The sequence below is a fragment of the Lethenteron reissneri genome, chromosome 63 (assembly GCF_015708825.2).
Source record: "Lethenteron reissneri isolate LAM-NWPU_2019-01 chromosome 63, ASM1570882v1, whole genome shotgun sequence".
NCBI classification, from domain to species: Eukaryota; Metazoa; Chordata; class Hyperoartia; order Petromyzontiformes; family Petromyzontidae; genus Lethenteron; species Lethenteron reissneri.
Window position 1 is genome coordinate 1,933,178 of NC_083841.1, and position 24,607 is coordinate 1,957,784.

At 60.3% G+C, this 24,607-nt stretch overlaps 1 protein-coding gene across 1 annotated transcript; it reads right to left on the bottom strand.

The window, feature by feature from the left end:
• Positions 1-24,532, bottom strand: LOC133358658 (uncharacterized). The gene is made up of 6 exons (XM_061577065.1): positions 24,293-24,532; positions 22,068-22,367; positions 21,177-21,341; positions 20,096-20,220; positions 17,775-18,576; positions 1-2,529 (listed from the first exon to the last, which is right to left on the bottom strand). The coding sequence occupies exons 1-6, from the start codon at positions 24,527-24,529 to the stop codon at positions 151-153; spliced, it is 4,008 nt and encodes a 1,335-aa protein (XP_061433049.1). The 5' UTR covers positions 24,530-24,532; the 3' UTR covers positions 1-150.
• Between the last annotated feature and the right edge of the window lie 75 nt (positions 24,533-24,607).

Below are 24,607 nucleotides of genomic sequence, written 5' to 3' on the forward strand. Positions count from 1 at the left end.
TACTCGCCCGCTCACTCACCCACATACCCACCCACCCACACACCCACCCACTCATAAACACCCCCGCACACAGCCACGCGCACCCCTTCCCGACGCCTCCACCCGCTGGGCGTGGGGTGTGGGGGGTGTGGGGTGTGGGGGTGTTCGGCTCTACCGGGGACCCCCGTCCCGGGCACCCCCTTCGCGGACGCTCCCGTCGCGGCCTCCCGAGTCGGTGTCGTCGCTGGGCGCCGACGACAGCGGCCGCGCGCGACGTGCAGGCCGCGCGAGGCCCTCGAACATCGTGGCGATGCTCCTCACGGTGCCCCGCGAGCCCCGCCTCTCGTGGCCGCAGCCCCCCGCGCTCTCCTCCCCGCTGCCGCCCGTCGAGTCGGCGGGCGGCTCCGTCATCTGGCACCGACGCCTCCTCCTGCCGACTTCCCAGACGCGCTCGCCGGCTTCCCCTGCTGCTGCTGCTTCGTCTTCTACTGCTACTCCTCCTCCTCGTCGCCGCCGCCGTCGCCCCGAGTCGCCATCGTCCCCCTCCTCGCTCTCCCCGCGCGCGGCCCTCGCCGCGAGCCGCTCTCTCGGGCCCCGGGGCGCCGCGGCCCGAGTCGAGGCGGCGTCCAGGACGCTGCGGGGCCCGGCGCCGTCCGTCCTGGTGCTGTCCGCGATGCTCAAAGTCCCTGTCCTGTCCGTCCTGGAGCTGCCCATGGTGCTCAGAGCCCATGTCCTGTCCGTCCTGGGGCTATCCACGATGCTCAGAGTTCCTGTCCTGTCCGTCCTGGAGCTGCCCATGGTGCTCAATGTCCATGTCCTGTCCGTCCTGTCCGTCCTGTCCGTCCTGGGGCTGTCCGCGGTGCTGAAACTGCGGCCGCTGTCCACGGTGCTGAAGTTGACGGCGCCGAGGGCGAGACTCGGGACCCTCGCGGCCTCCGCCCCGCCGCCTTCCCGCTCGGGCCCCACGGCGCCGCGACGCTCCAGCGAGGCCCTCTCGTAGCGCTGCTTGGTGCGCCTGATGGCCTGGTGCACCATGCCGGCCGTGAGCACCGCGGAGCTCGCCGCACGCGCCCCCTCCGCCTCCTCTTCGCGGCGGCTCCACCGCGAAGAGGCCTCCACCTCCGCCTCTGGTCTCCCGCGGCCGCCCCGGCCCCACGCGGCCGAGGGAGGCGCCGCTCTCCCGGCCGCCGCGTCCGGGTGGCGCCGTGCGGCGGGGCCCTCGCGGACGCTGCCGCCCTCCCGGTCGAGGGCGAGGCGAGAGGAGGAAGAGGTCCCGCCGCGTCCGTCCAGGAGGTTGGGGTCGGAGAGCACCTTGGTGAGCAGCGTGGAGGCGCGCCGGCGCCGCGACTTGACGAGGCCCTCGTGGTAGAGGTCCGCCGCTGACTGGCGGCGCGGGAAGGCGCCGGGCCTCTCGTGCGGAGCGCCGGGGAGGCCGCCGCCGCTCCGCACGAACTCCTCGTCCGACTCGCACAGCGTCCCCTCGCTGCGCGCCGCCTGCAGCCGCGGGCTCCCCCAGCTCGCCGCGTCCCCGTGGGACCCCGCGAGGTTCGCCGCGAGCCCGCGCCGGGTGGCGCGACGCGGCGCGAAGTGCGAGCGAGTCTCCGTGTGGTGGGGCCTCGCGGCGGCGGCGGAGGCGACGGCGGCGGTGGCCTCATCGTGCTGCTGCTGCTGCTGCTGCTGCTGCTGCGGCCTCGCTGGGCCCAGGGGGGTCGGGACGGCTACCTCCGTGGGGGATCGCAGCTCGCCGACGCTCCGCGACAGTTTGGGGTCCTTGGGAGCGACAGCGGCCGCCTCCGTCTCGATCCAGCGGCCCGTGTCGTGGGCCCGCAGCGCGCGCCGCTGCCGCTCCACCAGCGCCGCCGCGCCGCGCCGCTGGCCGACGGGGGCGAGGGGCAACGCCGCCTGCTGCTGGTGATGAGGGTGGTCACGTGGTTCCTCATCCTCTTGCTGCTCATCCTGGGTCGTGGCTTCCTCCTCGTGTAGCTGCTGCTGATGCTGATGATGATGGTCACGTGGTTCTTCCTCCTGCTCATTCTCATTTGCAACTTGCTGCTGTTGCTGATTTGGAACTTGCTGCTGATTTGGGACTTGTTGCTGATTTGGGACTTGTTGCTGATTTGGGACTTGCTGCTGAGTTGGAACTTTTTGCTGCTGATTTGGAACTTGCTGCTGATTTGCAACGTGTTGCTGCTGCTGATTTGGAACTTGCTGCTGATTTGGGACTTGCTGCTGATTTGCAACGTGTTGCTGCTGCTGATTTGGAACTTGCTGCTGATTTGGGACTTGTTGCTGATTTGAGACTTGTTGCTGCTGCTGATTTGAGACTTGTTGCTGCTGTTGTGGTGCCTGCTGATTTGCCACCTGTTGTTGATTCTGCTGCTGCTGATCCTTCTGATTCTGCTGCTGATTCTGCTGCTGCTGATTCTGCTGCTGCTGATTCTGCTGCTGCTGATTCTGCTGCTGCTGCTGATTCTGTTGCTGCTGCTGAATCTGCTGTTGCTGCTGATTCTGCTGCTGTTGTCTCGCGAAGGGGGTCCCGTCCAGGCGATCCTGTGGGGGGGGGAGGGGCGAGGCACGGACCCCGTTAGCCACTACTCACCTCGCCCCCCCCCGCTCCCCTACAGCCCCCCCCCACCACCCCTCCACCCCCCCCCCACCAACCACCAACCCACCCCCCACCCCACCCACTCCACCCATCACCCCCACCAACCATCAACCACCAACCCACTTCCCACCCCCTCCCCACCCCCTGCCCTTGTGGGAAGATATAACGCAACTCATACGCACTAAAGACAAAGATCCCCCGTGTAGCCTCAACAGGTTGTAGGGGCAAGTGCCGTTAGCGAGTGGCAGCACCCTGTGAAGGCCGGCACTGTGGCCCACGAGGGGTGGGTGGCCAGCAAACACGCGACATCCATACACACACACATATACATACACACACCCATACACACACACAGACATACACATACACATCCATACACACACCCATACACACACACAGACATACACACACACAGACATACACACACACAGACAGACACAGACATACACACATCCATACACACACACCCATACACACACACAGACATACACACACACAGACATACACACACCCATACACACCCATACATACACACACACACAGACATACACACACACAGACACACACACACACAGACATACACACACACAGACATACACACACCCATACACACACACAGACATACACACACACACAGACATACACACACCCATACACACCCATACATACACACACCCATACACACACACACCCATACACACGCACAGACATACACACACAGACATACACACACACCCATACACACACACACCCATACACACGCACAGACATACACACACACAGACATACACACACACACAGATATACACACACCCATACACACACAGACATACACACACACACAGACATACACACACCCATACACACACAGACATACACACACTCATACACACACAGCCATACACACACACACACAGACACACAAAGACATACACACACCCATACACACACCCATACACACACACAGACATACACACGCCCATACATACACACACCCATACACACACAGCCATACACACACACAGCCATACACACACACAGCCATACAAACACACAGGCATACACACACCCATACACACATAGACGTACACACACCGATACATACACACACCCATACACACAAACATAGACACACACACACCCATACACAAACACAGACATACACCCATACACACACACACCCGTACGCACCCATACACACCCATACACACACACCCATACAACACAACAACAACAACCGTCATTCGCCAATAAGTGGCGGTAACGTCACCACGACGCTTGTGCCAGGCCATGTGCACCTTGAGGCCACGTGAAGTGTCGAACGCCCGCTGGCAGGAGATCACGGGGCAGACCCAGGTGCCACGGGTCGACTGACTGAGATGACCGAGATGACTGGCTGATACACCACCTGTGTCAACTTGCTGTGCTTTAGCCACCCGGCGCTCCGCTTGTTGTTGTGAGCGTCGCTCCTCCGCCCTCCGTTGTTGTTGGAGGGCGACTGCCTCCACCTGCCCAGTAGCGTCCTTCACGAGCCTCCTCCACAGAGGCCGATCTTGACACCGCTGGTACCAGTCATTGGCAAGTCCATTCAGCTCCACGTCCTCCTGTACCACATCACTCCATCTCTTCTCTAGCCCTTGCCGCGCCCGTTTAGCCCCCTCGATCCGGCCGAACAAAAGCTGTTTAGGCATGCGGTGGCTGGGCATGCGGGCTACATGACCCAGCCAACGCAGCCTTGCCTGCCGGAGGAGCTCACCGATGGGACTTTGCCCAGATCTTTCAAGGATTTGTGAGCTCCTCACACAATCCAGCCTGATGGGTCCACGTTTCGCAAGCGTAGAGAAGGGAGGGAATGACTGAATGACTGTGGCCGAGAAGACTTGAACCTTCGTGCGGAGCGACAGACCCGGTAGCTTCCACACAGCGTTACGCAACCGATGAAAAGATATTGCTGCTCGACTGATTCGGAGTGAAACCTCTGCTATTAAACTGGAGCCGGTCATAAGCACACTGCCCAGGTATGGGAAACTCTCCACTCTCTCCACAACTGCCCCATCACCGATTGGGAGTTGTGGGGGTGGAGTGTCCGATGGTACAAAATATCCAGGAAGGTGCTTAGTTTTGGTGGGGCTGATGGTAAGGCCCCACCTCTTAGTGGCACGCTCCAGTCTCAGCAGCAGCGTCTCCAACTCCTCCTCTGAATGAGCAGCTATTACCAAATCATCGGCATACATAACGTGGTTGACCAATAGGGAGCCATCCCTTGATCGCACCCGGGCATCGATCAGCCTCCCATTATATCTGTACCAAATGGAAATTCCCCCGGTACATTTATTGAAGGCTTCACGAACTACGTGGTCAAAATAGATGTTAAATAATGTGGGAGCCAGAGGACATCCTTGTCGCACACCAAGGTGTACGGGGAATGGCTCTGACTCCCGGCCACGTAGTTTTACCCGGGCCCGCTCACCATCATGAAGGTCCTTAATGATCGTGAGCAGATGTTCAGGGACTCCGAAAGCACGAAGAACAACCCAGAGCCCAGGCCTACTGATGGTATCATAGGCCTCGACCAGGTCAATAAAGCAGAGATGTAGGTCTTGTTGGAATTCCCTACACCTCTGCTGTAGCAGACGGACAGAAAATATGGCATCTGTGCAGGACCGCCCTTTCCTGAAACCGCATTGGGGCTCCGCAAGCCTCTCCTCAGCGTGCCTAGCAAGGCGATGTTGAATAATCCTTGCCAGGACCTTTCCCGGCACAGACACACCCCCATACACACACAGACACACACCCATACACACACCCATACACACCCATACACACATACATACATACACACACCCATACACACACACCCATACACACACATATACATACACACACCCATACACACACACACAGACATACACATACACAGACATACACACACCCATACACACACAGACATACACACAGACACACAGACCCATACACACACAGACATACACACCTCCCTACGTGTGCTGTGCCGGCCTTAATAGGTGCTCGCTAACAGAACTTGTCCCTCCTGGCTGTCTTTGTGAATGGTGTGTGTGTGTGGTGTGTGTGTGGTGTGTGTGGGTGTGTGGTGTGTGGTGTTTGGTGTGTGTGTGTGGTGTGTGTGGTGTGTGTGTGGTGTGTGTGGTATGTGTGGTGTGTGGTGTGTGTGGTGTGTGTGTGGTGTGTGTGGTGTGTGTGTGTGGTGTGTGTGTGTGGTGTGTGTGGTGTGTGTGTGTGGCGTGTGGTGTGTGTGGTGTGTGTGTGTGCTGTTAGGAGTCGGCACGCTAGGGGGCGCAGTTGGCGCAGTTGGTGCTGCCACAGCCGATGTCACCGGCGGGGTCTGCCCCGGGACCTCCTCCTGCCAGCCACGAGCCTTCGACACGTCACGTGACGGCCTCAAAGTGCACCTAGCCTGGCACGAGCGCCGTGGTGGCGAATGGCGGCTGTTGGTGTGCCTATTCGCGTATGTGGAGTGTATGGTGTGTGTGGTGTGTATGTACAATGTGTGTGGTGTGTGTGTGTTTAGTGTGTTTCTTACCGACGCTTCTTTAGTAAACCACTCAGCACACACACACACACCCCACACACCACACACACACCACACACACCACACACACCCCACACACACCACACACACCCCACACACACCACACACACACACCTCCCACACACACACCCCACACACACCCCACACACACACACCCACACACACACCACACACACACCCCACACACAACACACCCCACACACACACCACACACACACACACCCCACACACACACCCCACACACACACCCCACACACACACCCCACACATACACCACACACACCCCCCACACACCCGACACACACACCCCACACACACCCCCCCACACACACCACACACACCCCCCCACACACACCACACACACCACCACACACACACACACCTCACACACACATACTCCACAACAACACCACACACACACACCCCACCACAACACCACACACACACACCACCACAACACCACACACCCACCCCACAACAACACCACACACACCACCACAACACCACACACACGACACGCCATGGAGCGAGTGTCTGCGAGGCTTTAATTGGAAAGCAATCGGCGTTCGTGCGTCACAATCGGGGGTGGGGGGTGGGGGGGGGCGCGTCACAATCGGCGTTCGGAAATATTCATCGAGTGCAAAACACGTGGAAGTCGATCCACACCTCGTGATCAGCACCACGTGGGCCACTCCAACACAGACGGGGAGACAAACAGACGGCGCGGACAGAACGCGAGAGTGGTGGGCAGCGGGAGACATGAGTCTATGGGTCTCCGTGTGAGTCTATGGGTCTCCGTGTGAGTCTATGGGTCTCTGTGTGAGTCTATGGGTCTCTGTGTGAGTCTATGGGTCACTGTGTGAGTCTATGGGTCACTGTGTGAGTCTATGGGTCACTGTGTGAGTCTATGGGTCACTGTGTGAGTCTATGGGTCTCTGTGTAAGTCTATGGGTCACTGTGTGAGTCTATGGGTCACTGTGTGAGTCTATGGGTCACTGTGTGAGTCTATGGGTCACTGTGTGAGTCTATGGTCTCTGTGTGAGTCTATGGGTCTCTGTGTGAGTGTATGGGTCACTGTGTGAGTCTATGGTCTCTGTGTGAGTCTATGGGTCTCCGAGTGAGCCTATGGGTCTCTGTGCGAGTCTATGGGTCTCTGTGTGAGTCTATGGGTCTCCGTGTGAGTCTATGGGTCTCCGTGCGAGTCTATGGGTCTCCGTGTGAGTCTATGGGTCTCCGAGTGAGTCTGTGGGTCTCTGTGTGAGTCTATGTGTCTCTGTGTGAGTCTATGGGTCTCTGTGCGAGTCTATGGGTCTCTGTGTGAGTCTATGGGTCTCTGTGTGAGTCTATGGGTCTCTGTGTGAGTCTATGGGTCACTGTGTGAGTCTATGGGTCACTGTGTGAGTCTATGGGTCACTGTGTGAGTCTATGGGTCACTGTGTGAGTCTATGGGTCACTGTGTGAGTCTATGGGTCTCTGTGTAAGTCTATGGGTCACTGTGTGAGTCTATGGGTCACTGTGTGAGTCTATGGGTCACTGTGTGAGTCTATGGTCTCTGTATGAGTCTATGGGTCTCTGTGTGAGTGTATGGGTCACTGTGTCAGTGTATGGGTCACTGTGTGAGTCTATGGTCTCTGTGTGAGTCTATGGGTCTCTGTGTGAGTCTATGGGTCTCCGAGTGAGCCTATGGGTCTCTGTGCGAGTCTATGGGTCTCCGTGTGAGTCTATGGGTCTCCGTGTGAGTCTATGGGTCTCCGTGTGAGTCTATGGGTCTCCGAGTGAGTCTGTGGGTCTCCGTGTGAGTCTATGGGTCTCTGTGCGAGTCTATGGGTCTCTGTGCGAGTCTATGGGTCTCTGTGTGAGTCTATGGGTCTCTGTGTGAGTCTATGGGTCTCCGAGTGAGTCTGTGGGTCTCTGTGTGAGTCTATGTGTCTCTGTGCGAGTCTATGGGTCTCTGTGTGAGTCTATGTGTCTCTGTGTGAGTCTATGGGTCTCTGTGTGAGTATATGGGTCTCTGTGTGAGTCTATGGGTCTCTGTGTGAGTCTATGGGTCTCTGTGTGAGTCTATGGGTCTCTGTGTGAGTCTATGGGTCTCTGTGTGAGTCTATGGGTCTCTGTGTGAGTCTCAAGGCTCGCTTCTCAGGAGGGTCCCCGCTATATCGCGATGTTCGGCCAACGAGTTCCGTGACCTGTGACCTTGTGTGGGTGCGACTGGACCATACTTCACCACCATGGTCTATTAACCCCCCCCCCCCCCCTACGTCAATTGAGTTTCGCTTCGTGTGGTGAAAAATGAAACTTTGAGAACCTCGAGTGAAAGATAAAAAAAACCCAGCACCGCACTTCTGCACAGATAGATTCAACAATCCGTTGCTGTACTGCCAGCCCCCCCCCCGAACACCTCCTGGGCAGCCTGTAGCACCTGGTATCCCCACTGGGGTCACCCATTCATTCAAGAACTTGCCAGGACCTTCTACACAAAGACAAAGATCCCCCCCCCCGGTGTAGCCTTTAACAGAATGTCGGGGCAAGTGCTGAGAGCGAGTAGCAGCAGCACCTGTGGCACACGAGGGGGGCCGGTGTCCAGCACCACGCCCGGCCGCCTTTGTCTCCCCGGTGGCGATGTTTAAACACCGCACCAGGTACTAATTTGAGACTGAGTCGACCTAGGGGAGGCCCAGGACCGGTTCAGATAATCGTCACTGAGTGGTGTTGGTGGCCGTGAGTGGGTTCGTTGCTCAGCACGGTCACTACTCACTACACCCCCCTCTCTCTCTCTCTGCACTCTCTCTAACACTCTCTAACACTCTCTCTCCCTACACCCCCCTCTCTCTCTCTCTGCACTCTCTCTAACACTCTCTAACACTCTCTAACACTCTCTCTCCCTACACCCCCTCTCTCTCTCTGCACTCTCTCTAACACTCTCTAACACTCTCTAACACTCTCTCTCCCTACACCCCCCTCTCTCTCTGCACTCTCTCTAACACTCTCTAACACTCTCTAACACTCTCTCTCCCTACACCCCCCTTTCTCTCTCGAACACTCTCTCTCACTACACCCCCCTCTCTCTCTCTCTGCACTCTCTCTAACACTCTCTAACACTCTCTCTCCCTACACCCCCCTCTCTCTCTCTCTGCACTCTCTCTAACACTCTCTAACACTCTCTCTCCCTACACCCCCCTCTCTCTATCGAACACTCTCTCTCACTACACCCCCCTCTCTCTCTCTCTATGCACTCTCTCTAACACTCTCTAACACTCTCTAACACTCTCTCTCCCTACACCCCCCTCTCTCTATCGAACACTCTCTCTCACTACACCCCCCTCTCTCTCTCTCTATGCACTCTCTCTAACACGCTCTAACACTCTCTCTCCCTACACCCCCCCCTCTCTCTCCCTGCACTCTCTCTAACACTCTATACCCCCCCCTCTCTCTCCATGCACTCTCTCTAACACTCTATACCCCCCCCCCCCTCTCTCTCCCTGCACTCTCTCTAACACTCTATACCCCCCCCTCTCTCTCCATGCACTCTCTCTAACACTCTATACCCCCCCCCCTCTCTCTCCCTGCACTCTCTCTAACACTCTATACCCCCCCCCTCTCTCTCCATGCACTCTCTCTAACACTCTATACCCCCCCCCCTCTCTCTCCCTGCACTCTCTCTAACACTCTATACCCCCCCCTCTCTCTCCATGCACTCTCTCTAACACTCTATACCCCCCCCCCTCTCTCTCCCTGCACTCTCTCTAACACGCTCTAACACTCTCTCACCCTCCACCCCCCCCCCTCTCTCTCCCTGCACTCTCTCTAACACGCTCTAACACTCTCTCACCCTCCACCCCCCCCCCCCCTCTCTCTCCCTGCACTCTCTCTAACACGCTCTAACACTCTCTCACCCTCCACCCCCCCCCCTCTCTCTCCCTGCACTCTCTCTAACACTCCATAAGCCCGTGGTGGGGATTCCCTCTGGAATCCCCACCACGGGCTTCAAGACCGCAGACGCAGAGTGCCTCGCGACTCCGCCCAGCAGCAGCAGCAGCTCACAGGGAGTCCCATTCAGAGTCTGTATCCATGACCCCCACAACCCCCACACACCTACCTACACACCCACCCACCTACACACCCACACCTACCCACACACCTACCCACACACCTACCTACACACCTACCTACACACCTACCTACACACCTACACACACACCCCCACACCTACCCACATACCTACCTACACACCTACACACGCACCCACACACCTACACACCCACCTACCCACACACCCCCACCTACCTACACACCCACCTACCTACACACCCACCTACCTACACACCCACCTACCTACACACCCACCTACCCACCTACCCACCCCCCACCCACCCACACATACCCCACCTACCCACCCCACCTACCCCACCTACCCCACCCACACCCACCCCACCTACCTACCCCACCTACCCACCCCACCTACCTACCCCCCACCTACCTACCCCCACCTACCTACCCCACCTACCTACCCCACCTACCCACCCCCCCCGACCTACCCCCTCCGACCTACCCCCACCTACCTACCCCACCTACCCACCCCCACCTACCTACCCCCACCTACCCACCCCCACCTACCTACCCCACCTACCTACTCCACCTACCTACCCCACCTACCCCTACCCCACCTACCCACCCCCACCTACCTACCCCACCTACCTACCCCCACCTACCTACCCCACCTACCTACCCCACCTACCCACCCCCACCTACCTACCCCCACCTACCTACCCCACCTACCCACCCCCACCTACCCACCCCCACCTACCTACCCCCACCTACCTACCCCACCTACCTACCCCACCTACCCACCCCCACCTACCTACTCCCACCTACCCACCCCCACCTACCTACCCCACCTACCTACCCCACCTACCCACCCCCACCTACCTACCCCCACCTACCTACCCCACCTACCCCCACCTACCCACCCCCAATGGTAGCTCCCTAGCCCAGGGGGTTGATGGGTCACACGGCCGCAGTGGTGAGATGTGACCAGAGTGATGAAGTATGGAAGTGGAAGCGCCAGGGGGGGGGGGGGTGTCCGGGCTGCCACTCCCAGGGTGAGTGCCGGCAGGGTGGTGTGAGAAACGGGTTCACCACGTTCACGTGTACAGTGCGTGTGTGTGTGTGTCTGTGTCTGTGTGTGTGTGTGTCTGTGTGTGTGTGTGTGTCTGTGTGTGTGTCTGTGTGTGTGTGTGTCTGTGTGTGTGTGTGTCTGTGTGTGTGTGTGTCTGTGTGTGTGTCTGTGTGTGTGTCTGTGTGTGTGTCTGTGTGTGTGTGTCTGTGTGTGTGTCTGTGTGTGTGTCTGTGTGTGTGTGTCTGTGTGTGTGTCTGTGTCTGTGTGTGTGTGTCTGTGTGTGTGTGTGTCTGTGTGTGTGTGTGTGTGTCTGTGTGTGCGTGTGTGTGTGGCTGTGTGGCTGTGCGTGTGTGTGTGGGGGCTGTGTGTGTGGACGGGAGCGGTGGTGTAGCGGTTAGCGCTACGCTGCGCTACGAACCTGGCGACCCGAGTTCGATTCCCGCTCACGGCCAACATCAATCGGTCCTGGGCCTCCTCTCCTAGGTCTACTCAGCCTCAAATCAGTACTTTGTAGGGTGTGTAAAACATCGCCACTAGGGAGACAAAGGCGGTCGGGCGTGGTGCTGGCCACCCACCCCCTCGTGTGCCGTGCCGGCCTTCGTAGGTGCTCGCTAACAGCACTTGCCCCGACAGTCTGTCAAGGCTACACGGGGGACCTTTGTCTTGTGTGTGTGTGTGTGTTGGGAGCGGTCGTTGGGTGGTTACAGCGCTGCGCTACGAACCCGGCGACCCGAGTTCGATTCCCGCTCACGGCCACCACCGCCACCACCAGTTGACGAATCGTGTGAACCGGTCCTGGACCACTCCTAGGTTGACTCGGCCTCAAAGGAGACAAAAGTCTGTGGTGCTGGCTGTGGCCACTCGCCCTCGTCATAGGTGCTGCTCGCTCACAGCACTTGCCCCAACAGCCTGGTAAAGACTACAGGGGGAACTTTGTCTTTGCCGTGTGATGAGTGGACTTGACGATGACTGGTACCAGCGGTGTCAAGATCGGCCTCCAACAACAACGGAGGGCGGAGGAGCGATGCTCACAACAACGAGCGGAGCGCCGGGCGGATAAAGCGCAGCGGGTTGGCACAGCAGGGGGTACTACAGCTGCTGGTGCAGCCATCTCAGTCGACCCATGGCACCCGCTGGGTCTGTCCCGTGACCTCCTCCTCCTGCCAGCAGCGAGTCTCCAGACACTTTCACGTGGCAGCCACAAAGTGCACCTAGCCTGGCACAGGCGCCGTGGTGACATGTTCCCTGCAGCCCGTGCGAGTCCTGGCTGGCGGGTAAACGCGGTACTAATCCGTGGGTTGTGAGCCACGCGGAGATTCCAAACCGCGCTCACTCAGGACAAAGACAAAGATCCCCCGGGTAGCCTTTGACAGACCCTTGGGGCAAGTGCTGTGTGCGAGAGGGGGTGGCATGGGCGTGGTAGCGCCACGCCCGGCCGCCTTTGTCTCCCGAGTGACGATGTTTACACGGCCCGTGTGTGTGTGCCGAGTTGGTTCCGCTCGCCGACAGCACTTGCCCCACGAGCGTGTGTGGGCTAGACGGGGGACCTTTGTATGTGTACGTGTGTCTACTCACACACACAGCGCCACTGACCTTTGCACGCCGCTCTTCACGTCTCGCTACCAAACTCTCCCCGCCTCTCACTCTGCCTCTCCCTGTTTCTCTCATTTCCTCCTTTCTCCCTCTGTCTCTCTCTCTCTTTGTATCTCTCTCGCTGTCTCTCTGTCTCTGTCTCTCTCTGTGTCTCTCTGTATCTCTCTTTTTCTCTTTCTCTCTCTGTCTCTCTGTCTCTCTGTCTCTTTTTACGATCAGTGGAAACAAGAAGATGCTCGGTGTAGTCGGCACTTTGCTTCGTTCATAATTTCGTAATTTTGTTTTACTTTGCTTTATGTAATCCCCCACCTCTCGCTCACTCTCTCTGTCACTCTTTTTGTCTCTCTCTGTCTCTCTCTGTCTAAAAGCCCCCCTCTGTACCAGCGTACACGGCACCCTCGTGGTGTTCACCTTCTGAAGCGCTCGCTCGTCACCGTGGCGTGCGCGATGACCACCACCACCACCACAACCAGCACCACCACCACAACCACAACCACCACCACAACCACAACCACCACCACAACCACCACCACAACCACCACCACCACGTGACTTTTATTTCGTGTTGTGCGCGGTGCATTTAGCGCCACAGCGCGTGGATTTATAGCGATTATTCGTTTGTTTGTTTGCTGGTGACTTTGTGTATTTCATATCGGAATCGCCTCCAGTGCTGTCCCGGGACCTGAGAACGCGGTCGTCAAGCTCTCGGCTGACACAGACGACGACGTGATTAATCGTGCTCAACGACGCGCGCGTGACGTCTCCGCGCTCTGCCGGGCGGTTGCAGTGTACGAGAGAGAGGGCCTCCTCCGCCAGGGTCAACTGGGCCAAGTGCGAGGCCCCCGCTGTGTTTGGGGTCGCGAGGCGGCGTTCGCTCTGAGCTCCTCCCAGGAGGAGTCGGTTGACAAGCTGACAGAGTCGAGTGCCTGGGGGTTTAGCTGGGAAACCCCCACGACGTCGCTCTGAACAACTGGACCGAGCTAGCCGACACAATCGAGGCTAAATTACTGACATGGGCACGCCTCGCTCCGCAGATGTCATTCAGGGGCCGAGTGCTCGTCGCTAACACCCTGGCAGCAGCATCCGTGCCGTGGCACAAGACCAAGGCCCTGCAGCCTCCTGCTTGACCACTCACCAGAGTCAACCGCTCACTCCACGCGCACTTAGTCTGGCACGGGAAGCACCGGCTCAGGCCGGGCGTTCTCTGCCTGCCGGTGGGCGAGGGCGGCCAGGGTCTGGTGGACATCACCGCCAGGGTCACGAGCTTCAGGGTCATGAGCTTCAGGGTCACGAGCTTCAGGCTCATGGAAGTCAGGCGGCTTCTTGTTGACCGGGAGGAGCTACCCTGGAAGTCGCCGGCCCTCGCCCTGCTGAGGAATGCGGGGGGGTGCCCGGGGTACGGAAAGGAGCTCTTCCTGATGGACCTGAGCCAGGTTATGACCAGACACAAAATCGAGAGACCATTTCTCTCCTCTCATTGCGGCCGCCCCCCAGTGGAAACAAATGTACAAGTCTCCCCCGTAGCCAAACGCTGCGGTGACCTCCAGTGGAGGTTGGCACACTGCACGTTGCCATCGGCCGTGTGGCTCAGCCGAATCTCGCCAGGGGTAACATACTTGTGCATTTCCTGCGGTGCCAGGGAGGATCTGCCCCACCAATACTTACGCCGCCAGCGGCTCAAACCAATGTTCCGCCTTTTGGGGGACATCTTCAGGAAACTGGGGGTGCCCTTCTACAACAGCAGCTTCGTATATGGGGTGGTGCCTTACCTGGCTAACAAACGCCATGACCTCGCCAACTTCGCCTGTGCTCAGGCGAAGATGGCGGTGTACAGAACGAGGAAGAAGATGCTGCAAGGTGACACTGACGGCTGTTCTGTGCTGCTTCCAGTGTTCAGGGGCCTGCTCAAGGCGCGGCTCCGGCTGGAGCACGCGTACCACACACATGTCGGTGATGTGCACGTCTTCTTCGAACGCTGGGGAGCCGGACAAGCCCCTCTCTGTACCAGCGTGGACGGCAACCTCGTGTTCACCTTCTGAAGCGCTCGCTCGTCACCGTGGCGTGCGCGATGACCACCACCACCACAACCACCATCACCACGTGACTTTTATTTCGTGTTGTGCGCGGCGCATTTAGAGCCACAGCGCGTGGATGTAGAGTAATAGGGTTTTCCCTTTTTTCTGGCAACAAAACTGAAACCTTTTTACGAGGATCCATGTAACTGCATTAACCACAATACTTGCGGTCAAAATGCAAACAAAACACACGCTAAAGAAAAGGTTTCAGTTTTGTTGCCAGAAAAAAGGGGAGAACCCCGATTATTATATTTTGGTACTGGCAAAGGAGGTCTCATGATGATGATGATAGATGTAGAGTGTTTGTTAATTTGTGTTGCTGGTGACTTTGTGTGTTTCGAATCGGAACACCCTCCAGTGCTGTTGCTGCTGGGAAATAAAAGTTGTTTAAAAGTAAAAAAGAAGTCTGACTCTCTCCCTGTGTGTGTCTCCCTCCCACCCGCGTTGAGTGAGAAGCGGGCGGCAATCAGCCCCCCACCCCCCTCACCCCCCACCATGCCCCCCTCACCCCTCACCCCTCACCCTCCTCACCCTCCTCACCCTCCTCACCCCCCCGCCCCCCTCTTCCCCCTCGCCCCCCTCGCCCCCCACGCCTTTCCCCCACCCTCCATCCCCCACCCACAGTGGGGGCAGGGGGAGGTCACGGGGTCACTCCCCGCTACAGCCCTGGCTGGCTACTGCTGCTGCTACTTCTACTAATGCTACTGCTGCTGCTTCTACTAATGCTACTGCTTCTACTGCTGCTACTGCTGCTGCTTCTACTAATGCTACTGCTTCTACTGCTGCTACTACTTCTACTACTACTGATGCTTCTACTAATGCTACTGCTTCTGCTTCTACTAATGCTACTGCTGCTGCTTCTACTAATGCTACTGCTGCTGCTACTTCTACTAATGCTGCTGCTTCTACTAATGCTACTGCTGCTGCTTCTACTAATGCTACTGCTGCTGCTTTTACTCATGCTGCTGCTTCTACTAATGCTACTGCTGCTGCTTCTACTCATGCTGCTGCTTCTACTAATGCTACTGCTGCTACTTCTACTAATGCTACTGCTTCTACTAATGCTACTGCTGCTACTTCTACTAATGCTGCTGCTTCTACTCATGCTGCTGCTTCTACTAATGCTACTGCTGCTGCTTCTACTAATGCTACTGCTTCTACTAATGCTACTGCTTCTACTAATGCTACTGCTACTACTTCTACTGCTGCTACTGCTGCTGGCTGCCGCTCGTGGCAGCCTGAGATCGATCACGTGGCAGCCGAGGCGTTGGTGGATCACGCACAGATGGGCTGACGAACCCGGCCCCTCCCCTCACCCCCCCCTCACCCACCCCCCCTCCCCCCCACCCGCCGCCTACGTCACAAACCCCGTCAAAACGTCACAGGCGGACGTCACGCTGCGAGCAAAGAGCTTTACGGCTCATCGGATTCCTCCTGAGCCGCGACAGCCAGCGGCTCGCCACGTGGCGCGTCAACAACGCCTCTGGCTGCGGCCCAATATAGCAGGCGACGTTTCGGGCGATGGCCCTTCTTCATTGGCGCATGGACAGAGAGTGCACAGAGTACCGGTTGGAGTCCGGATTCGGACTATCACACAAGGCCTGGAGCCCTCACAGAGCAGCAAGAGCCGGTAAGGCCACGTAGCTTGACCAACACGAGCATTCGCAATTACAGACAAGGATTATTGAATCCATCTGTGCGGAGCTTAGAGTATCTCCCCCCCCCCCCCACCCGCTTCTCCCTGGTACGCGGTGCTGGGTGTTTGTATTTGTTCTTTAAAGTTTCTCTCACGGGAAGGCGAAATCTCACTGATTGAATCATCAGAGACCCATCGACTCACACAGGGACCCATAGACTCGCATAGAGACCCATAGACTCACGTAGAGACCCATAGACTCACGTAGAGACCCATAGACTCACGTAGAGACCCATAGACTCACATAGACCCATAGACTCGCATAGAGGCCCATAGACTCACGTAGAGACCCATCGACTTGCATAGAGACCCATCGACTCGCATAGAGACCCATCGACTCGCATAGAGATCCATAAACTCACACAGGGACCCACAGACTCGCATAGAGGCCCATAGACTCACATAGAGACCCATAGACTCACATAGAGACCCATCGACTCATGTAGAGACCCATAGACTCACGTAGAGACCCATAGACTCACAGAGAGGCTCCAATTCATTCATGGCATTCATGGGTGGAGGGGTGAGTGGAGAGGTGATCACGTGAGTGGAGGGGTGAGCACGTGGGTGGAGGGGTTAGAGGAGATAAAGGCAAAGATCCCCCCTATAGCCCACGAAGGCTGTTGGGGTCAAGTGCTGAGTCGCACCTATGAAGGCCGGCACGGCACACGAGGGGGTGGATGGCCAGCACCACGCCCGGCCGCCTTTGTCTTCCTAGCGGCAATGTTTACACATCACACCAGGTACTCATTTGAAGCTGAGTCGACCTAGGGGAGGCCCAGGACCGGTTCAGATAATCGTCACTGGTGTTGGCCGTGAGCGGGAATCGAACCCGGGTCGCCAGGTTCATAGCGCAGCGCGCTAACCGCTACACCACCGCTCCCCACACACACTGACACGTGAACACACACACACGTGAACACACACACAGGTTTAACACACACACACGTGAACTCCACACACACACACGTGAACTCCACACACACACACGGGACACGCGTGACCTCCTCTCAGGCGGTCACGCCGGCCTTGCCTCTGGAGCCCTTCTTAGCTCCGGACTTCTGAGGGCTGCGCTTGAGGAAGCTCCTCATCCTGTCCATCAGTCCACCACCACCGCCGCCACCACCGCGTCCTCCATTTACCTGCGATCTCGTCTCACCATCCTCGTCGTCGTCCTTGCCGACAGGGCGCAGGTCCAGGGCCGACTTGGCGAAGGCGGCCCGCGTCCCCGCGGCCGAGGCGGCCAGGGGGTCGCGCGTCGCCTCGCCGGCCGAGCTGAGCGCCTGGGCCGCAGGACGCGGGACGGGAGGGGCCGGGCGGGGAGGGGGGCGGCCCGGGGCGGCCACGGCGGCGGCGGCGTCCCGGGGGAGGCTGGCGGCGTCGGCGCTCGCCTTCTCCGCCTCGAAGGAGACGCAGGCCTCCACCTTGTGGCGCTCCACGCAGTCCGGGATGCCCAGGTGGTCCGTCACGTCCTGGCCGCGGCCGCCGCCGTTCATCTCCATCATCTTCTGCTGACGATGATGCTGCTGATGATGCTGTTGGTGTTGGTCCCTCCGCGCGTCCTTCTGCTCCAGAAGCCGCTTCCCCGGCGAGTCCTTCGCGTCGGGGGCCGCCGTTCCGGCACCGGCCGCGGCGGCAGCGGCCGCGGCGGCGGCCTCCCGGTTGGCCGCCCCGGCCTTGACGAGCGCGTAGAGCGGGCTGGCCGCCGAGCGCATGGGCAGGTTGATGGCCTTCGGGGTGATGGGGTAGAGGGGCCGCGTGCCGGGCCCCGGTCGGCCCTTGTCGTCGTTGTTGGCGGCGGTGGCGGTGGGCCGCGAGTCGCTGCCAAATACGGGCCGCGACTGCGCGTACAGAGTGCGGAACTCCGTGTCGAAGGCCTCCACCGCCTGGCCCGAGAGCACGGTGAGGAGGTGGCGGTCGAGGTGCGACGACGACCACGTGTAGCTGGGGGGGGCACGGGGGGGGCACAGGGGGGGGCATAGGGGGGGTGTTATTGCCGGGCTGCTGGTGGTGGTGTTGCTTATGGGAGCGCCACGCTGCGCTACGAACCCGGCTACCCGGGTTCGAATCCCGCTCACGGCCAACACCGGTGACGATTATCTGAACCGGTCCTGGGCCTCCCCTAAGTCGCCTCGGCCTCAAAATGAGTACCCGGTGTGGTGTGTAAACATCGCCACTGGGGAGACAAAGGCGGCCGGGCGTGGTGTTGGCCACCCACCCCCTCGTGCGCCGTGCCGGCCTTCATAGGCGCTGCTGCTCGCTAACAGCACTTGCCCCAACAGTCTGTTACAGGCTACACGGGGGATCTTTGTCTTTTTTTCTGCTTGTCACGTGGCCGGCATGCCCAGACGACGCCTCATGCCGCCCGAGCAGCTTCTGTTTGGCCGGATCGAGGTGGGGAGGGGAGGGGAGGGCGGGGAGGGAGCTAAACGTGCACGGCGCGGGCTGGAGGAGAAGGGAGGGAGCCAATGCGGCGTGCGGGAGGACGTGGGGCCGAGCGGCCTTGCCGGAGACCGGCACCAGCGGTGTGCAGCGTGACCGTGCTCTGTGGACCGGGGGCCAGGAGGGTGACCGTGCTCTGTGGACCGGGGGCCAGGAGGGTGACCGTGCTCTGTGGACCGGGGGCCAGGAGGGTGACCGTGCTCTGTGGACCGGGGGCCAGGAGGGTGACCGTGCTCTGTGGACCGGGGGCCAGGAGGGTGACCGTGCTCTGTGGACCGGGGGCCAGGAGGGTGACCGTGCTCTGTGGACCGGGGGCCAGGAGGGTGACCGTGCTCTGTGGACCGGGGGCCAGGAGGGTGACCGTGCTCTGTGGATCGGGGGCCAGGAGGGTGACCGTGCTCTGTGGACCGGGGGCCAGGAGGGTGACCGTGCTCTGTGGACCGGGGGCTAGGAGGGTGACCGTGCTCTGTGGACCGGGGGCCAGGAGGGTGACCGTGCTCTGTGGACCGGGGGCCAGGAGGGTGACCGTGCTCTGTGGATCGGGGGCCAGGAGGGTGACCGTGCTCTGGCTCGCGCTCGGAATCGGGGTCTGGATCCAGGTCGTGGGGTAGGGGGGGGGTCAGGGTCAGGGCCGGGGTCAAAGTCAGGGTCACGGTATAGGTCGTGGTGGTGGTCTTGGTTGGGGTCAAGGTCAGGGTCGATGATAAGGTCGGGGTCACGGTCGGGGTCAAGGTCAGGGTCGATGACAAGGCCGCGGTCGAGGTCATTGTCTAGGTAGAGGTCAAGGTCGTGGTCAAGGCCACGGTCAGTGTCAGGACCTAGGTCGGGGTCGAGGTCGCGGTCAAGATCTAATTCGGGGTCAAGGTCGGGGTCACGGTCGGGGTCACGGTCGGGGTCAAGGTCGGGGTCAAGGTCGAGGTCAGGGACCAAGGTTGGGGTGAATGGCAATGTCGGAATCCGGGTCAAGGTTGGTATCAAGGTCAGCGGGGGGTCGGGGGTCAGGGGTCGTGGCTTGGCTGACCTGTAGGTGCCGGTGGCGGCCTTGTCCCCGTCCACGAGGATCACCCGGTGGGCCATGCGGCCGGGGAGACGCGCGCCGGAGCGCGAGCAGAACTCCAGCCCGCCCAGCGAGCGCACGCGCACCTTCTGGGTCACGCGGGGTCACGCGGGGTCACGCGGGGTCACGCGGGGAAGAAGAGGGAGAGAAACGGGGAGACGCGGGGACAGAGGGGGGAGACGCGAGGGGGATGCTCTGTGAGTCACGGGGGTTGTTTGACCATACTTCACCACGTTGGTCAGTGCCGGTGGGTCAAGTGTTGGCACGGTCGACTGGCGTCTCACTCGCCACTCGTGTTGACCGTGGCAGGTCACCGGGTTCAAGGGGCAGTGCGCTAACCACGGCGCCGCCGCTCCCTCCGTCGCGTTCGTGTAGCGCGTCGGGAATACCTGAACCGGTCCTGGGCCTCCCCTAGGTCGACTCAGCCTGAAGTTAATACCCGGTGCGGTGTGCAGACATGGGCATTGGGGAGACAAAGGCGGCCCCCCACCATCTCCTCGTGTGCCACATTGCTGCTGCTCGCTAACAACACTTGCCCCGGCAGTCTGTGAAGGCTACATGGGGCGGGGGGGTCTTTGTCTTTGTGTACTTGTGTAGCGGTGTGTGGCCTCGTGACGCGATCCGCAGGCCACCGCATCAGCCCCCCACTTCTTTGTGAGCCCCCCCGCCCCCACTGAGCCCCCCCCCCTCACTGTGTGAACCCCCCCCACTGGGCCCCCCTCCCCCACTGAGCCCCCCCCCACTGAGCCCCCCCCCCACTGAGCCCCCCCCACTGTGTGAATCCCCCCCACTGAGCCCCCCTCCCCCCTGAGCCCCCCCCCACTGAGCCCCCACTGTGTGAACCCCCCCCCACTGAGCCCCCCTCCCCCCTGAGCCCCCCCCCCCACTAAGCCCCCACTGTGTGAACTCCCCCACTGAGCCCCCCCACTGAGCCCCCCACTGAGCCCCCCCCCACTGTGTGAGCCCCCCCCCCACTGAGCCCCCCCCCCCACTGACCCCCCCCCACTGACCCCCCCACTGCCCCCCCCCCCGTGCGAGCCCCCACCCTCTGCGTGCTCAGGTCCACCCCGAGGTTGCGACTCGTGTCCAGCAGGGGCCCCACGCCGGCGGCGTCCAGCAGCAGGTAGACGGGGACGCCGCGGCGCGCCGCCTCCAGCAGGTCGCCCAGCACGTCCGCGTCCGTCAGCTCGTCCACGGCCAGCGCCACCAGCTGGGGGGTGGGGGGGCGGGGCGGGGGGTGGTGGGGGGCACGGTCCTCGTCAGTGGCGCTCGCCCGCTCGCTCAGTCACTCGCTCAGTCAATCACTCGCTCAGTCGCTTGCTCACTCGCTCAGTCACTCGCTCGCTCACTCGCTCAGTCGCTCAGTCGCTCGCTCAGTCACTCGCTCGCTCACTCGCTCAGTCGCTCGCTCAGTCGCTCGCTCGCCCGCTCTGTCACTCGCTCACTCGCTCACTCACTCGCTCGCTCAGTCGCTCGCTCACTCGCTCGCTCAGTCGCTCGCTCACTCACTCGCTCGCTCACTCACTCACTCACTCGCTCAGTCGCTCACTCAGTCGCTCGCTCACTCACTCGCTCGCTCACTCACTCACTCGCTCAGTCGCTCTCTCAGTCAATTGCTCACTCGCTCACTCGCTCAGTCAATCGCTCGCTCAGTCACTCGCTCAGTCACTCGCCCGAGCCGCTCGCTCGCTCAATCACACGCGCGCGGAAGCGGACACCACAGAACGACCTCTGAGATGTCTTATTCATCACGTGACACTCTGGTCCACAGACACACGGAACGGCGCCACAGAAGCGGATACCACAGAACTACCTCTGAGATGTATTATTCGTCACGTGACACTCTGGTCCACGCACACAGACACAAGCACGGAACGGCGCCACAGAAGCGGACACCGCAGATCCGCCTCCGAGCCCCCCGCCGCGCCGCGCCCACCTGCTTGGCGCCCTGCACCAGCTCCCGCACCGTCTCCTTGGGGCTCGGGGCGCCGTCGTCGGCGCCGGGGTGCGCGCTCACGGTGACGCGCGTCGCCCCGCGGTACGCGCTCGAGCCGGGCCAGCCCAGGTCGAGGTCGGGGGCGTCGCGCTCCGAGCGCTCGGGCCAGTAGGTGAGGGAGCCCGTCGAAGCGCCGACGCCGACGGTCGCGTCGCAGCCGGCGGCGTCACCGGCCCCGGCCGCCGGCCTCTTGCGGAGCCCCGGGTCGCCGTGCCGAGCCGTACGCAGCAGCGCACGCACCTGCGGGGGGGGGGGGGGGGGGCGAGAGGCGGCGGTGGGCGGAGCGGGGGGTGGCGACGTCGCTGCTGTGCGCTCTGGCTTAGGGGGCGCACCCAGCGGCAGCTGCCCCTGCGTGCCGCGAGGCTGTCATGTCGTCACGTCAGGGGGAAGGCGACGCTGATGTCGGGGACCGGACACGTTGTCTCAAGCACTTTTGAGCGCCGTGGTGGCTTGGAGATGTTGACTGCCTCGCCTGGTATACAGGAGGTCGTGGGTTCTACCCCGTAGTGTATAGTGTAGTCAATCATACCAATACAGCCGCCATTCGCCACTAAGTGGCGGTGACGTCACCACGGCGCCTGTGCCAGGCTAGGTGCACTTTGAGGTCACGTCAAGTGTCGAAGGCTCGTTGCTGACAGGAGGAGGTCACGGGACAGACCCAGCAGGTGCCATGGGTTGGCTGACTGAGATGACTGGCAGATGCACCACCAGCTGTACCCCCCTACTGTGCCAACTTGCTGTGTTTTATCTGCCCGGCGCTCCGCTCATTGTTGTGAGCGTCGCTCCTCTGCTCTCCATTGTTGTTGGAGGGCGACTGCCTCCAACTGCCCAGTAGCGTCCTTCACGAGCCTCCTCCACTGAGGCCGATCTTGACACCGCTGGTACCAGTCATCGGCACGTCCACTCAGCTCCACGTCCTCCTGTACCACATCACTCCATCTCTTCTCTAGCCCGTGCCGCGCCCGTTTAGCTCCCTCTATGCGGCCAAACAGAAGCTGTTTAGGCATGTGGTGGCAGGGTTTGCAGACTACATGACTCAGCCAGCGCAGCCTTGCCTGCCGGAAGAGCTCACTGATCGGAATGTTTCAAGGATTTGTGAGCTCCTCACACAATCCATCCTGGTTAAACCCAGGATGGATCGTGGGCAGACCAGCCTAAATGTTTCTAACCGGCGCAGATGTTCCATTAGAGGGGTCCACGTTTCACAAGCGTAAAGAAGGGAGGGAATGGCTGTGGCTGAGAAGACCCGAAGCTTCGTGCGGAGCGGCAGACCAGGTAGCTTCCACACAGCAGCATTGCGCAGCCGATGAACAGATAATTCCGCTCGACTGAGTCGGAGTGAGACCTCTGCTGTCAAACCGGAGTTGCTCATGAGCACACTGCCCAGATAGGGGAAACTCTCCACTCTATCCACAACTCTCGTACTCACACAAAGACAAAGATCCCCCGTATAGCCTTGAACAGACTGTTGGGGCAAGTGCTGTTAGCGAGCACCTATGAAGGCCGGCACGGCACACGAGGGGGTGGGTGGCCAGCACCACGCCCGACCGCCTTTGTCTCCCCAGTGGCGATGTCTACACACCGCACCAGGTACTCATTTGAGGCTGAGTCGACCTAGGGGAGGCCCAGGACCGGGTCAGATAATCGTAACTGGGTGTTGGCCGTGAGCGGGGATCGAACTCGGGTCGCCGGGTTCGTAGCGCAGCGTAGCGTGCACACACACACAAACACACGTACATACACACGTGCACACACAAGTGCACACACACACACGTACATAAACACGTACACACACACACGCACGTGCACACACGTGCACACACACACAAGTGCACACACACAAGTGCGCACACACGTGCACACACACACACAAACACACACACACACGTGCACACACACACAAACACACGTGCACACACCCACACACGTGCACACACACACGTACACACACACAAGTGCGCACACACACGTGCACACACACACACACCCACAAACACACGTGCACACACCCACACACGTGCACACCCACACACGTGCACACACACACACACGTACACATACACACGTGCACACACACACACGTACACCCACACACGTACACACACACGTGCACACACACACGTGCACACACACGTACGCCCACACACGTGCACACACACGCGTACCTCGCCTTCGGAGAGGAATGCGCGCAGGTTCTCCTTGCTGGCGAGCTCCCCGTAGGCGCGCTCGCCTCCCTGCAGCAGCGCCTCGAGCGCCAGGCGCTGCGCCTCGGACAGCCGCGAGCGGCCGCGTCGCCTCGCGGAGCCCCCCCCGAGGGCCCCCGGCCCCCCGGGACCCCCCCCGCCGAAGCCCCCCAGGAGCCCCACGTCGCCGTCGAGGCATTCCAGCTGGGAGGCAGCCATCCTTCACCCGTGCAGGTGGGAGCCAGGATTTGAGAGGTGGGTGGTGGTGGTGGGGTGGTGGGTGGGGTGGTGGTGGGT

Bases quoted from the DNA above. Each gene is read 5' to 3' on its own strand.
- LOC133358658 (XM_061577065.1), bottom strand. From the start codon at position 24,529: ATGGCTGCCTCCCAGCTGGAATGCCTCGACGGCGACGTGGGGCTCCTG. The intron at 20,221-21,176 runs GTGGGGGCTCGC...CGCGTGACCCAG, and splicing joins TGGACCTGAGCACGCAGAGG to AAGGTGCGCGTGCGCTCGCT. The intron at 18,577-20,095 runs GTCAGCCAAGCC...TGCCCCCCCCAG, and splicing joins GCCGCCACCGGCACCTACAG to CTACACGTGGTCGTCGTCGC.